Source organism: Schistocerca gregaria, chromosome 6 (assembly GCF_023897955.1).
Source record: "Schistocerca gregaria isolate iqSchGreg1 chromosome 6, iqSchGreg1.2, whole genome shotgun sequence".
NCBI classification, from domain to species: Eukaryota; Metazoa; Arthropoda; class Insecta; order Orthoptera; family Acrididae; genus Schistocerca; species Schistocerca gregaria.
The window spans coordinates 203,080,649-203,097,666 of NC_064925.1; the positions used below are offsets into that span (position 1 = coordinate 203,080,649).

Here is a 17,018-nt window from a genome sequence, read left to right on the forward strand (position 1 = left end):
GTAACACTGCAGTAACTATCCCTCCAGAGCAACTGCTGGGCCAAGCATATCATTATGTGTATTTAGCAACAATACTGAAACAGAAACTATGTTTTCATATGATATTGTTTAGAACAGGGAGCCTGATTACGTTTTCATATGACATTGTTTTGAACAGAAAGCATGGTTATGTACAAGGAAGCTGTTTGCCGCTCACATCCTATGTTCCTGCTGTCTTTTACATCCCAAATCTTGACTAACCTATTATTGTCCTCAAGTCCATTTGCATCCTGTTATTTATTTCAGTTGCAAGAATGACTTCTTCTCCTCTTATTTCATCATTCCCTTACTGACAATTCCTTATTTTGAATATAATACTATTTATTTCTTACATTTTTAATCTTTACACAGAGCCTTCACTTCAGGTAAGTCTCCAACACATTCTTACAGTTCCTCTCAATTTATCTTCTCTCTTATACCTGGATGATCACCTCTTCACTCTCTTGTGAGTACAAATAGTATCTTGCATTTTCCATCCTTCCTTACTGTCTGACCTCTCTCAGATTCTGGTGCATATTGATTAATCTAGAAGTTTAGGGGTACTTCGGAACTCGAGTACTCTATTAAGGGTTCGCATTTTTAAATATCAGAGACTGTGGAAACTTGGTAACATTATTTGTTGCAGTAAATCATTAACCTCTGTTGTTCTTATGGCTCTCTGCAGCACATTCTCTGGCAGTGGCCATGATGGATTCCAATATCAAATGCTGTCACTAGTAGGAATTTGGCAAATAAATAAACCAACTAATTGAATACAACTTTATACTTGAGAATGTAATATCACAAAGTAAGAAAACAATATATATCAGCAATGCTAAAATACAATGGTCAATAAATGGTGAAATGAAATGAAGACTGCACCTAATTCTCTTTCCAACCAGTCAAGTAACACTCATTACAATTTCCTACACCACTAAATCCTATCTTTTAATTATACTATTTACAATTTTTAGGACTCTAAAATAATGGTGAAAGGGTCACCAAAAGATGAATGTCAATAATTATGTATATCACAAAGTGACAATAATGTTCCATTTCAAAAGTGCACCGCCAAATGAAAATGTCTCTAGTCCACTTATTAACAAGGCTCCTTTGAAAACTAATGCTTCTTCAATGTCTTCGAAATAGATGTCCTGAAAATAAACAGATTTATGAGAATGTGAATGTAGGAAGACAATATTTATTGCATCATTAAAAAAGTATCAATAAACTTACGCCTGTTTGCTTCCACTGAGGACAACAAATGCTGACTGAGTTTCTTTCTGCTTCTGTTGAAGTAAACTCAGTGTTCCTAATGGTGTGTCTGTTGAGCTCATTTGTTTCATCAACTGTAAAATAGAACACGTAGTATAAATTAAAGCAATTAGGAGAAAACCTTAACACTAATATTTACTTTTTTCTAGTTGTGCGGGAAAGGTTCAATCTGCAGCTTTCCACAAAAAACTCTTCCCTTACTATTTGTCTTCAACTAGAAAGAGAATTCTCAACTTAGGCTACAAATAATTTTTGAAGTTAGAAAATACTATTCATAAACTGTGGTTCATTGAATTAATATTATGAAGTCAGTTACAGGGAGGAAAGAAGCTTTGTTAGGAGTTTAATATCCTGAAGGGGATTTGAAGATCGCTTCCCTCCAAATAGTACGGTTGGAACTTAAAATAGTGGCAACTATTTATTCACAACTGATACAAAAGAGTTACATGTTTGCACCTGTTACAATCCTTCAAAGTAGTCACCAGCATTGTGTAGAACCCATTACCAGCAATGTGGAAGACATAGTATACCGTTAGCAGAGTCTGTTCTGTTGATGATGCAAATGGAGTGGCTAATAGTTATGGTGATTCTCATATACAATTGTGATGGTGTTATCCTAATGCATTACGTTCCTCCACGGCACACCATCAATGCACAGTATTATTGTTTGTTTTTGGAGCATCACCTGCGACCAGCGTTGCGAAAGAAGTGGCGACACTTTCTGTGTAACCCACTTTTCATTTTGCACGACAATGAGCGGGCGCATACAGCGCAAGCTGTGGCTGTGGCTGCTCTCTTCGGTCGATCGGACTTGGAAGTCCTGTACCATCCACCATACTCTCCAGACTAAGTCCTTGTGACTTTGATTTGATTTGATTCCGAAGATGAAGGAACCACTTCATGGCATTCGCTTCAGAACGGTTCCAGAGATTCGAACAGGCAGTAGACCGCTCCATTTACACTATCAACACAACAGGCTCTGTTAACTGTATACTAAGCCTTCCACATCATTGGCAATGGGTTCTACACAAAGCTGGCGACTACTTTGAAGGACAGTAACAGGTGCAAACATGTAACACTTTTGTATCGGTTGTGAATAAATAGTTGCCACTATTTAAGTTTCAACCCTTGCATTAATGAATATTAGGAGTTTCTGTATCTCTCTGAAGATATTAGGGGCTAAGAAAAGGTTTACATTGGACAAAAATGGGAAGCAAACGGCAGTCAAATTGTCAAGGAACTTTCACAGAATTTGTCTAATTCCAACTGCAAGTCAAGTCTCTCAATCTTTGTGTCTTGCTTGGTAGGCGGGTTACAGATAAGGTCAATTTTGAAATATCTATTTTACAGTGAAAGATGCTTTCACAAAGAAATAAATAACTAATTAGAAAAGGTACAAAATCGTGTCAACCATTTATATTCATTTCAAAGCATTTGGTACATCTCTCCATGCAATAACAATTCTGTACATTAAATCCAACAATGTAGAAAAAGACAAGAGTGCTACCTAACATAAAGATAGCATGCTAAGATGCAGACAGGCACAATTAAGAGACACACACTTAAGCTTTCAGCCACAGCCTTTGTAGGAAAAAGAGCAATACACACCATTCATTCACACAAGCAAGCACATCTCGTGAACATATGGCTGCCAACTCCAGTGGCTTGCGGCATATGGTGGAATGGTTTTGCATATGCAGTTGCATTACTAATAAGAGTGATACTTTTTCATGAAAGAAAAACAGGATAAGAACAGTCCTTCAAGAAGGAAGGAGAAGAACAATCAATTTCAGATTTGATATATATTAATCTTCCTCTTCAAATACGGCCATAGAAAGTCTTGGTAAAATGTAAATAATTTAGGAACAAAGGTTAACAACTCAATAAACAGCAGAGAGACTGAGCTGTTGATGGGCCCACAAACAAGACTGACTGTTATGGCATAACATGTCAATGTTATGGGATAATATGTACCACTTCTAACTACTCAGGCCAACAGATGTTCATGGAAACTGAGAATGTTGTTAAGGGCTTTGCTAAGCATGGAACATCCCACTGTATGCGTTTTGGTTTGCCATAAGTGCATATTGTGTGTAAAAGGTGTCAGCTCAGAACATTGACACATCAACAAGGTGTGATGGGGAGTGTGCATACCCACTTGCTGTGGAGGTCGCTTACGCTCTGGCCTCATGGCTTGGCGGAGCCTTGGAAGTCATGAAACAAATGACCTAGGCAATAATGTCAGTGCCACAACATCTGAAGAATATAAGTAATCTGCCATTTTGTAATGTCAAATTAGTACATAAATAAAAGTTACAACATGCTGAACTGCCAGTTAAGAGAGATCTGTTTAATCCTAAATTGTAAATGAAGTTGTACAGCGGAAACAGTATGCTTAAAATACAGAAGAGTACCACAAAAGTGACATCTTTTTATTAGTTTGAATAGCTTGTAGCTCTCAGCACTTGCCCAATGCAAAAGATAAGAAACTCTTACGACAAGGTTTAGTGGTACAGCATAGCAGGTCTACTATCTGAATAACTTCAGGGATGGCAACTGCAAGATATTTGTAAAGTAAAAATTGGCATACATCACACCCATGTGACAGATAGTGCATAGAGTGGAAAATGTCATTCCCAGACCCCACTTCACTGTCTACGACTCAACACCTCTACTGTTTGATGAGTTTTTACCTTCACTCCTAATTTGTTTACAATCTTCCTCTATTTGTTTATGTGCTTAAGATAACTATTACATCGTCCTGCATCAAAAGAGTCAACTATTTCTTCTAGCTGCATGCTCTTACATCCATGAACGGTATTCAAGAAAACTAGCCACTGATTCTTAGGAACATAGAATTGACATTTAGTCGGGAAACTGGTACTTAATGTTTCACCTAAAACTATAGAAGAATTTTATATAGTTTCAATCAAAAAAATTAGTTGTTGTGACATCACCAAGTGCAATGTTTACATTTCACACACATTGGATTGATGGATAAACTAAACTCATTTGGCTGTGTTTTAACTTTAAATCCTAAGGATGTGCATGTCATTTTCTTCACTCTAAAGGTATATGATTGTTTTTGTGTGTTTTGAGTTCATAGGTTGTGAGAGCAGTTTTTTGGCTAAAGGTAGTTGCATTTCTCGTAACTATGGGATGGCAGAGTGGACTGCCCCAACACACCACCCACACATGTCAAGACTTGAGAATTGTGCCAAAGATACATGAACCACAATCATGCTTGAAATGTTGAAGGTTGTTTCACTCTACATCAACAGCTGTGCTGTATTACTCTATGAGACCTTCCTGTGTTCTGACATGTGCAAGAAGACAGTGGAGTCCTGCAGTCACTGAACTGTGGAAGAAGAATGCTTTGGATTTGAAACAATTATTAATAACAGGGCAGGTTTTCTCAGGACTTATGTAAACTAACGAAACAGAAATATGAGCCATACATATTGTAAACACAAGATAATTTCACATGTCACTGTAAATTCAGGTCTGATTTGTTGAAGTAGTGAAGTCTGACTTTTACTAGACTATGATTTTCCCCAATACAGCTGTTGTGCCATTATGCAACCTTTTAACAGATTAAAATGGTGGGAAATTTTTTGCGTCCCTTACCAATGACAGAACACAGCCCTTAAAACTGTTGTTTTAACGGAAACTAATCAATGTTATTTTAGGATGAGACATCTTGCACACATCACAAGCAGTAACAGATTGTGGAGGATCAAGTATTCAGACTGACAAAGCTATTTCAACAAGCACACATAATAATGTTTGGTCTGCTGTTGAAGACACTAGCATCCCATCATCCTCAACAAGAAGACTTCCAGTTGTTGATCTAGATGCTTAGTTAAACTGTGAAGCTTTTGTCGACTGCAAAAAGCTGCTTAAGCTCACAAAAGGGATCTACATGCTAGCATCAGAGGTGGCTATGGAGAACTGTAGATCACAAACAGTCACACAACTCAGCCATAAAGGAATGTGAATAGAGTCAGCCAAACCACTCCAAGGACACCTTAATAGCATCAATAAAGAATTGTGCTCCGTACAATGCAGGACAGGAAGTTACTATTGAAATGCCAATAAGATCTGGCCTGACCGGGGAACATGAGCGCCTGTTAGCTTTCTGTGCAAATTTTCAGATGATTTAAAATCCAGAATGCCCACAGGAAAACATCGTTTTGACACTGGAGATCGTCCAACAATTGCCGAACACTCACATGGGGTGTTGTCTGCTGAACGACAAATAATTCCAGAGGAAGTGAACAAGATACTGCAAGATGGCATCACTGAACCTTAGGGGAATCATCACTGCTCTCCTGTGGTCCTTATAGAGATAAAGGATGGCACACGGTTTTCTGTGTCAACCAACGACTGAACAAATTCACAAAAAAGATGTCTTCTCATTGCTGTGCATTGATGACTTTCTTCACTGCTTGAGAGAACCAAAGTGTTCTGCTGAGAGATTACCAGCAAATTTAGGTCCACGAGGCTGACCGTGAAAAGACAGCCTTCATAACTCCTGATGGTCTCCGAATTCAATTGGAATGCGTAATGTTCCAGCCGTCTTCTAGTGTATGATGGACAATCTGCTCTGATATTTTAAATGGACAAAATGTATTTCTGATCTGGATGACACTGTCATTTTCTCTAGCACATTTTAAGAAGATCTAAACCACCTGACAACTGTGCTGAAGTTTGTTCACACTGTAGGCCTCTGAATCTAAATGAGTGCCTCTTTGTTGCCCAAAAAATAAAAAACCTGGGACAGCTAGTAAATGGAGATGGAGTCTGTCCGTACACAGGGAAAATTCCATTCATAAAGGACTTCTGTATGAACGCACATCCTTCGTAAGAACTATTGCAGGTAAATGACAAGTTTTCCTGGAACAAGGTGCAATAAAGATTTTTACTTGTACTTAGAGATACTAACATATTCTTTAGTCCTAGCACTGTATGACGAGAATGCAACAAATCTGATTCATTTTTATTTGGCAAATCATTCACTGTCGTGATGAATCACCATTCCCTACACTGGCTGACTACCTTGAAACATCCATCTGGTCCATTGGTGAGATGGGCACCAAGCCTCTATGAATGCAACATTACAGAAGTATTCTAAAGTATGGAAACACAAGAATGCTGACTGCCTTTCAAGGAATCTTGTGGCAGAACACAGCAGCATGGACAAAATCTCAGTCAATTGCTGCATTACATGGCATAGCTCTTTAACAGAGAGAAGATCCAGCATGGCTGAAAAACCACAGATACCTTGAAAAACAAGAAACAGACAAAGAGGAATTATAATTAATAAATGGAAAATTTTGAATTGATGAAAACTGCAACATTTCTGTCAAAATGACAGGCAGATCTTCAGGTAACAAACTGTTGATGTAAAGAGGCTACAAGAACCATAATTAGAACTATCTCAAAACAATATACCAAACTAATAAAATTCTGACTGGAATGTGAGATGTACGGATGTTCCAGTGCATCATGTATTTAAAACTTCATAAGGGTAAATAATAAAAGTGTCCTATTTTTCAACAAAAAAATTGGAATCACAATGTATGCAACACTCATGAGTAAAATAACCATGACCTAGCTCTAGAAACAGGAATAGCTGAATAAGATCCAGCATCCTAAATATGAAATCACCCCACAACAGACAACAAGCTTGCCAGATATACAGGAGACATGTTCTCAAGTATCGACCTGCTACGCTAGTGTCATATAGACAGAATACGCAATCCCCAGCCTAGGAACACTTCACAGTGGCACATGCACTGAAACCATGAGACCTGACACAGTGGTCCAAGAGCTACCAAAAAAATGCAAGAAGCAACAGCAAAATGTCAAACTAAACTGATGTAAATATGATGGTAAGCATTAGAAGATAGGGGAACTTCTGATTAAAAAAAAAAATTATTATTATTATTATAATAGTATGTGTTAAAAGCATTTCATGTACCAAGCAGATGTTAAAGCGACCTGACAATCACAAAACCAAGTCAAAAGTTAAGCTATGGAAAGATGATACAAATAGTGCCATAAGTGGGCATTGGCAGCCCATCCCTAAGTATCATGTCCTGGTTCACTACATACACTGACAAAAGGCCTTACCAGCAAGTTTGGCGTATGGATCATTAAGCTAGTCTTCAGTGTGCCCCAAGACTCACAGGTAAGAGTGACATCTTTGCAAACTCAGTAGGAAAAAGGACACAAAGATTTTTCTTGGTCTGTTTGTAAGAAGTTGCTTTTGCTAAATAATCCTAGTGCATCTGTACTTAGGGGTACCTTAAAGATCCATACAACAAATCTGCTGGTTATGCCTATTGTTAATACACTCAGTCAATGAGGACAAGTACTGAAAAAAAATTAACAATCTGCTTGGAACCTATATTGTGTCTCTGGAAATTAAGAATATACATACTAATGTTCCCAAGGAATAGGTCATTAACTTTGTTGCACTGAACCTACGCAAACACAGTGGCAGACCACGTAATGAAATAAGGGATATACTACAGTTAATGATGGTAGTTATTTATAATAATTATTTCAGGTTTCCTGATCTGTATTACTAACAACAACACGGTCTTACTATGGCATCACCACTAGCATATTGCCTGGCTAAAATTTTTATGACTCATTTTAAACATCAAACTTAGACATGGATTCCTCAGTTCACTAATAAAATAGTAAGCCGGAACTGCTATGTGGACCACCAGGGTATTAAGGAAGATTGTCCTCCATTTGTAGATACTCTAAAATATGCAACATTCCTGTATTCAGTTCACCATACAGGATAAATGCGACATTAGTGTAGCAGGCTGTTGCACGAGATGATGTCCCATCGACGTCCAGTAAGTTTGTTTTCAGTTGGGGGTGTTTCCACTTTTTGGATGACAGTTCTTATTCAACTACTCCTTTTTCTAGGGCGTTGCCTTTGGTTACTGCATATTTTGTGATATGAGTTTCATGGTATAAGGTAGGGGACTTATGTAATTTACCCTTATGGAATTTTAAGGATATTATGTATTGACGTGTCAGTCAGAATGTTATCTATTTGGTGTATTGTTTTGAGATAGTGCTAATTATGGTTACAGTATCTTCTTTAGGTCAATAGTTTGTTACATGAAGATGTGACTGTAATGCCATAAAAGTAGTTGCAATAAACAGGTCCTTTTGATGCAGTTGTTGCGCTTTTTCAGTAACTGAAATGCACTATCTTGACAGCCTTGGTTGACTCTCAATCCAAGCCATTTGTAATAGAAAACTGTATAAGGGGAGCTGAGTGGAAATGGTTGCTTGTCATCCCAGCTCAGCTACAGCCAGCTATCCTGAAGTTTTAACACAATGCTCCACATCTGGTCACCTGGGATTCATGTACTGGGTGGTTATAATTGAAGTGCAGCTTCTGAAGGAGGTCCAGCCTGAGCTGAGCTGTAATTATCGAATGGCAGGGAAACTTGACAAATATGCTAAGGCATTAGTGTGGAACTGATTTACACCGGAAAACATATTAGTTCCAGTTGTAACCACCATGTGCAAATTTGGTACTGTACACTGTTTGTATGACGGTATCACATCCGCACTGTCATTTCACAAGCCAAAACGTGAGTAAACAGTATGGCTATCAAGAAGAAAGACCATGCACTGTTAGTGAAACTGTTATGTAAATGACAGCAATAACAATGCTGCACTGAGAGAGTACTGCTGACCAAGGTGCTGAGGGTGGAAGGGGGTCCAGTGTCAGTAAATAGTCTGAAGATGATGATGATGATGATGATAATGAAATTCAAAAACAGCGGTGAGCTTGTGTGGCACCTGGAAGAGGAAGACATTTTATTCCGATGGAAACTATTAATGAGGTTGCCACTGTTGTAGCTAACCATCTGACACATGCCCCAGGTAGTGCTAGTGCAGTGTCACAAGAATTGTCCATCCTATGGGCAACCGTACAGAAAATTTTATTGTCTATTTTACACTGGGACTCATACAAGATCCAGACAGTGCTGCAACTGAAATCTCATGATCCGCAGCAATGTTCCAAATTTGCTCTTTAGTTTCTGGAACGGATCGAAGCAGATGACAGGTAAAAAGTTTTCAACGATATTGAGCCACAGTCATGCAACACTGTTTAAAAGACTAAACCGCCATTTGACAGTATATTACTGTATTTATCTTTTGTACCATCTAGGTTTCAGCTTTTATGTCATCGAGTGCAATGCTAGAATTTGCTAGACCATTATTATGTCATACCGGCTAAGGCAATCCAAAGAAGGTAAACAAGACCAACACATGTCTTTAAGATGTAAATGTGACATTTACATCTTAAAGACATGTGTTAAGTCTTGTTTACCTGCTCTGGACTGCCTTAACAGGTATGACATAATAGAGGTCTAAAAATTTTCAGCATTGTACTTGATTATGTAATTATGTTTATTTACCTATCATAATATTTAAACATTGAAAATGCCAATCTAATACTCATTGTGAGATGGCATCAAAAATGTATTTTTCATTACAACACGTACAGTTTTTTTGATGATAATCGTCAAATGAATATTTAAAACATATATTCTTATTATACTGTGGACAAAATAATGCAGATGAAGATTCAAATGAAAGGATTATCAGTAAAATGAAATTCCAGCAAAATTGGGATCAGGAAAGTGAATGCAATAACGTAGACAAAATATAAGATGGTAAAGTGGAAGAAATTAAACTTAAGAACAATAATTAAAATCATGTGAACAAAGATTCGAAGTGGAAAAAGAATTATAAGAAGAAAAATGAAAGCAAATGAAAAATGTAATATTATGATTAATACAACATAAGAAACAAACAGAAATGAGAGCACTACATTTAAACCCCTTACTTGAATAAAAATAATGATCAAAGTCATTGCAATAAAGATATAAAAATAAAAAGAAATTTGAAGCAGCTGACAAGAATTGAATCTATAACCTTATGATGTAAGAACTATACCTAAAACCTATGCTATGCAACTAATCATTTTAACATTCCTATTTTTAAAGCTGTAGAGCATCATCCAGAATTACAATTTTTTTTTCGCTCATTACTCACAAATGAGGATCTGTCAGGATGAATGGATGCATTATGTAATACACCATGGACTTTAACTTGCTTGAACCATATAGAGTTACATAAAATCCATCCTACCATTGAGGTCTCCTTTTGTCAATATTTTTTTTCGTCATAACAAACAGAGCTGGAGGTGAAGGAAATGATAAGTGTCACAAAAAAATCATTAATGGCATTCTGGGATCTAGCCCTGGCATTTTCATCTGCATTTCAGCAATACATGTAACCACTAAGCTACCAAGCTTATGGGCCAATGAAGATGTCTTTGCTGATTGAGCTAATGAGTTTACTATCACCAATATGAGCATCATTCAAAGGAGGTTACACATGACGTGGGCGTTTGGTAGTGAAATTATTGCCTTCCTGTAGGCAGTGATATGTGTAGAATTTAATGTAAATTGTGCACTTTCAGTTATTCTAGTCTAGGTGGCATTTCTGTAAGAGTTCAGTCATCATTCGCTACTGAAGAAATATAGATATTAACAGTGGCACTAGAAATAGTCTGTATTTCTCTCTCTTTCTCTACCAAGAAGTACTTATGAAATGCCTCTCAACTTTCTCACATCAGTTATGAATCATCTGCAAGAGTTCTTGTGGAAGGAATTGGTTATTTGTGCTCCTTACCTACAAAACTGATAATTTCCTTAACATAACTGTAGAGAACATAAAAATTATTTCTAGCTTTGGCAGTGTTTGTTTTGTTTTGTTCTAGTGCGCAAAAAACAACTGGGGTCATACGCGCCCAAGTCAAAACTATAGGACACAAACACAGAGATGAGGGAAACGACTATATGTCAGCCCCAATGGACATAATAGGAGAAAAAAACAACCCACACCATATAAAAATGGAGGTCCAAAACCAAAAATAAATGGCCTTCGCCATATTGCTTTTGTGGATAAAAAGTAAAATGCAGTCAACAGCCCGTGCGTCATTCGCTAAAACAGCTGATAAATCAGATGGAAACTCAAGGTGGAACGTGGTCGTGGTTGTTGTTGTTGTTGTTGTTGCTGCTGCTGCTGTCTTCAGTCCTGAGACTGGTTTGATGCAGCTCTCCATGCTACTCTATCCTGTGCAAGCTGCTTCATCTCCCAGTACTTACTGCAACCTACATCCTTCTGAATCTGCTTAGTGTATTCATCTCTTGCTCTCCCTCTACGATTTTTACCCTCCACGCTGCCCTCCAATGCTAAATTTGTGATCCCTTGATGCCTCAGAACATGTCCTACCAACCGGTCCCTTCTTCTGGTCAAGTTGCGCCACAAACTTCTCTTCTCCCTAGTCCTATTCAATACTTCCTCATTAGCTATGTGATCTACCCCTCTAATCTTCAGCATTCTTCTGTAACACCACATTTCGAAAGCTTCTATTCTCTTCTTGTCCAAACTATTTATCGTCCATGTTTCACTTCCATACATGGCTACACTCCACACAAATACTTTCAGGAACGACTTCCTGATATTTAAATCAATACTCGATGTTACAAATTTCTCTTCCTCACAAACGCTTTCCTTGCCATTGCCAGTCTATATTTTATATCCCCTCTACTTCGACCATCATCAGTTATTTTGCTCCCCAAATAGCAAAACCCCTTTATTACTTAAAGTGTCTCATTTCCTAATCTAATTCCCTCAGCATCACCCAACTTAATTCGACTACATTCCATTATCCTCGTTTTGCTTTTGTTGATGTTCACCTTATATCCTCCTTTCAAGACACTATCCATTCCGTTCAACTGATCTTCCAAGTCCTTTGCTGTCTCTGACAGAATTACAATGTCATCGGCGAACCTCAACGTTTTTATTTCTTCTCCATGGACTTTAATACCTACTCCGAATTTTTCTTTTGTTTCCTTTACTGCTTTGTCAATATACAGTTTCACTAACGTCGGGGACATGCTGCAACCCTGTCTCACTCGCTTCCCAACCGCTGCTTCCCTTTCATGCCCATCGACTCTTATAACTGGTGGGACGTAAAATGACAAAAAAAGAGCATTCCAGCAGGAAGTGGCAGACAGTTAAAACTTTGGTGCAATGCATCCAAAGTGGTGGGGCAGTGCCACTGAGCAAATGATGATGGCTAAAAAGGTAGTGCACAGTACACAGCAGAGTTAAAATAATCTCCTCCCGGCAGGAGGGACAAGAGGTGGTCATCCAAGGCGCCGGGAGAGGCTTAATAGGCCAAAGCTTATCCCCGTCAAGGGAGAACCATTGGCGATGCCAAATGGACACCACCTCCTGACAGACAGCAACAAAGAGACCATCAGAGGGAATACAGGAACTAGCGGGCTGAGGTACGAGGACTGTAGCCTTGGCAGCAGCATCAGCCGCCTCGTTTGCTGGCAGACCAACATGACCAGGAACCCACATAAACATCACAATGGCTCCACCAAGAGTGAGGAAGTGACAGTTTTTTTTGGACTCGTTGCGCCCCGTACTCTGTGGCATGATACAGGGCGAAAAGCTAGGCTGTAAATACTAAGCAGTGTCAGCCGGAATTCAATATCGAAAGGCACAGGCGCCAATGAAGGTACTATCACGAAGTTGCATGCGAAGGTCACGAAACTGAAGGCAATAGAGCGAGGCTAGAGTAGTATCCTTAGGAAGAGATTGTAGGCCAAGGGTAACACCGGCCACTTCATGAAGCTAAGGTGGTGAAGGGTCCATACCCAATGGGAAACTGCAGGTAGTGTGAAGTTAAGCTGCCATAGCAAGTGCCGAAAGTGGACTCCAGGAGACAACAGAGAAGATGGATGCGCCCCATACTGTCTATCAAAGGAAGGAGGCATAGGATAGGTGGCCACGAATGGCACACAAATGGCATGCATACCTATTGAGCAGAAAGTCATGGCGGGAGGACAGTGGTAGTGCAGCAGCTTCAGCCTAGACTCTCAACCAGACTAGTGAAAAAAGTGCCAGTGGCCAAATGGATGCCACGATGGCGGATAGTGTTGAGACAGCGTAAGAGGAACGGATGTGCAGATACATAAGCAAAGTACTCACAGTCGAGTTTTGAACAAACAAGGGACCAGTACAAATGGAAGAGGGTGGTTTGATCAGCACCCCAGGGAGTACCATTTAGGGCATGTACGACATTGAGGAACCGTGTACAGAGGCCTGCCAGGTAAGACAGATGGGAGGACCAAGAGATCATGAGCCGCAGGAATTTCATAGTTTCAACGAATGGAAAGGCAACAGGCCCAAGATGTAAAGATGGTGGGAGAAACCGTTTGCGCTGCTAGAAATTCATACAGATGGTTTTGTCAGTGAAAAACCAGAAGCCACTGTCAATTCTGGAGGAGTATAGACAATCAAGACATCGCTGAAGACGCCACTCAGTGAGACAGGTCCATGGAGAACTGTAATAGATAATAAAATCATCAACGAAAAGGGAGCTGGAGATGCCTGTGTGGGAGATAGGCCATTGTAGGGTTTGTAATGACAGAAAAGAAGACGACGCTCAGGACAGAACCCTTAGGCACACGGTTTTCCTGGATAAAGGTGTGTGACAAAGCAGAACCCACACAAAAACCTTGAAAACTCACTTCTTTTAAAATTCCTGAAGGAAATGGGGCAGGTGGTCACGGAAGCACCATGTGTAAGGAGTACGGAGGATACCAGTTTTCCAGCAGGTGTCACAGGCCTTCTTCAAATCAAAAAACATGGCTACAGCATGGAATTTCTGCAGAAAACCACTCATGACATGTGTGGACAAAGTAACGAGATGGTCAACTGTGGAATGCCACGCTCGAAATCCACATTGCGCCTTTGCTAGTAAACTGAGGAACTCGATCCACCATACCAGCCGGGCATGAATCATATGTTCCATCATCTTGCAAATGTAGCTGGTCAGAGAGATGGGGCGGTAGCTAGAAGGAAGGTTTTTGTCCTTACCAGGCTTAGGTATGGGTATGATGGTGGCCAAAGTCTGGGAAATGTGCCCTCTGCCCAGATGCGGTTGTAGGTAGTAGGAAGTGCTTGCCCACAAGAGAAAGGTGCTGCAACATCTGAATGTGGAGAGCATCTCGCCCTGCGACAGAGGATTGAGATGAACTGAGAGCATGATTTAGCTCCCTCACAGTAAAGGCGGCATTGTAGCACCAGCGACACAGAGGGCGGCCAGGCTAAGGTATCACATGACAACATTATCGAAGAAGATCTTCGAGTTGGCGAAGGAGAAGACCATTTACCTTTGGTGGACTTCTTCGAGCCATTCCGGTTAGAGGAAGACTCTGACATTGTTTGGCTGGAGGGACGTAAGAAGTCATCACGGAGTACTCCTCCTGCCCTTTCTGGCTGCCAGTTGTGTGGCTGGTGGCTTTGCCCCTTGAGATGAGAGTTTGATGGCTTGTTGCACAGCTGGACAGGGGGACGACACTGCGCGATTTCACAACCTCAGAGCTGAATTTGAGACTGCATGCTGCATGACCATGTCCTTCATGGAGTGAGGGGTAACAAGAACAGAACTATAGGTGTCAGATGAGAGAATGCAGGGTTTGTGACTAGCCAATAACTTGCAAGGGAATGGGTATGGCACTTTTTCCTTTACCCAGATCTCTTGGATGGTCCACTGATCAAGGTACATGGGACAATGCCGAGAGGAGACAGCATAACCAACCCTGCAGTTGATACAGCTGGGAAAGGAGACGGACAATCACCCTCATGCGTATCCCTACCACAGGTTACACATTTGGCTGGGTGTTGACAAGACATTCTAGTGTGGTTGAAATGCCGATAGTGGTAGCAGCACATCGGGTTTGGAATGTACGGCCGGACTGTGATAATTTCATAGCCTGCTTTGATCTTGGACAGAAGCACCACACTATCAAAGTTAAGAAAGAGTGCAGGTGGGCAATAAAGAGGAATCTACCTTTTTCATCACCCAATGGATGGCAATGACACCCTGATCAGTGAGGTAAGATTGGATTTTGACCTCAGTGAGACCGTCGGGCTGCCTAGTGTAAATAACACCATCAGAAGAATTCAAAGTCCTACGGGCCTCGACACAAACAGGGTAGCCGCAGAGAATCAAGGTGGCAAGCAGTTGTTGTGCTTGAGAATTGTAAGTTGCCTCCGAAAGCAAAGTGCTATTCCATAAACAAGGGCAGGATTTCACAGGGCTGGCAACTGCAACACCATCTTTCTGAATAATAAACAGATTTAATGTGGTGAACAGTCTTCAATACATGAGACCACGAGGAACTGCGGTGCAGTGGGAAGGGCCTTTGAATCATTAGCCTCGTTACGTTTATGTTTCGTAGACGTTGATTGTGAAGATGATTGGCCCATTGCAAGAAAATCCCCAACAATTGCCAGTGTCTCCGATGGCACGCTCCTTCCAACTGGGGGCTCCTTCAGAAGGGGCGCACCCACCCAACTTAGGGGATTGTTCAGACCTCAGGTCACACCTCCCGAACTCCTGGCAGAGGGAACAATCGGCAATGTGGCAAGGTTGCAGCTCAGGCAATCACCCCTCCCTGGGCCTAGCCTGTACCAGAGGTATGTGCAAATCCTACCTGTCGACCCAGGGCTGGGAATTACATGTTATCCAGTCACCTATTGCGAATCAGACGCATGGGCCAGCCTTCAGGAGCTCACAGGGAGGAAGAAGGAAAAGAAGAACCTCAAACGCCGAAGCGAAGGAATGAGAGGAGAAGAGAAAAAAAAGAAAGCAAAAGGAAGCGGAAAACAGTGGCGAGACTGTTCTTACTTCAGCGACAGACAATGATGAACATTCCCAATAACACCCCAGACGTGTTCCCCAAGGGAGGGGAAAAAGAACAGCAAGAGGATAGACATACAGCAAGGAAGGGGAAAGATGCTGCAAAGGCTGGGGTCCCATGGTAGCCAAGCACAAACCTGCCAAATGGTGGGAAGCCTCCTTGGGGGAAGGTAGGTAGGGGGGGACCATAAGGAAATGGAGGCTCCCACCAAAACCAATGCCCTCTGTGGTTTGCTATCAAGTTACAGGGCTATCCATACTGCAGGCTGCTACTGTCTGGACAGTTGCATGGCCAGCCATTACCGCACCCTCTTGGACATGCTGCTGTTGCAGGTTATCACCATGACCTCTCCTTTCTGCGTGAACACCCCAGTGTGCATTCATTCATAAGTTTGGATACCACCCTACCTGGATCCACAGGACAATCTAAGCCTGAAACAGATCCATTTTTACTGTGAGCTTCATGCACAGACCTCAATGGTGCAGCCACAAATCACTTCGTTTCTACCATCCTGAAGAGCAGCCGCTGGTTTCTTGTCCCCAGGTTGGCCTTTCTGTACCATGACAAATTATCCATCGAGACTCTCCTTGCCTTGGCTTTCCTTGACGATGCAAACAGACAGTGCCGACTCCATCCATCGCCTCCATCTGTAGCAACAGAACTCAAATTTACTGCAGAACTCAATCTTGCTCCTGTCTTGTTCCTAGTATAAAGCCCATATTCTTCTGTAACCCTTCTTTCTCCTCCTTCCCCTACAATGGCATTCCAAATCGCCGTTACTATTGGATTTTCACATCCCTTTACATACTGTATTATCCTTTTGACATTCCCAAATACTTTTTCTAACTCTTCATCTTCAGCTTGCGACATCAGCATATATACCTG

At 40.8% G+C, this 17,018-nt stretch overlaps 1 protein-coding gene across 1 annotated transcript in view; it reads right to left on the bottom strand.

Moving 5' to 3' along the window:
* Positions 1 to 784: 784 nt before the first annotated feature.
* LOC126278991 (U4/U6.U5 tri-snRNP-associated protein 1) overlaps positions 785 to 17,018 on the bottom strand; it is a 65,115-nt gene continuing 48,881 nt past the window's right edge. The window contains exons 15-16 of the mRNA XM_049979305.1: positions 1,255 to 1,367; positions 785 to 1,172 (exon numbers count right to left, since the gene is read on the bottom strand). Coding sequence (XP_049835262.1) covers positions 1,139 to 1,172; positions 1,255 to 1,367 — 147 coding nt within the window. The 3' untranslated portion in view covers positions 785 to 1,138. The remainder of the gene's footprint in view (positions 1,173 to 1,254; positions 1,368 to 17,018) is intronic.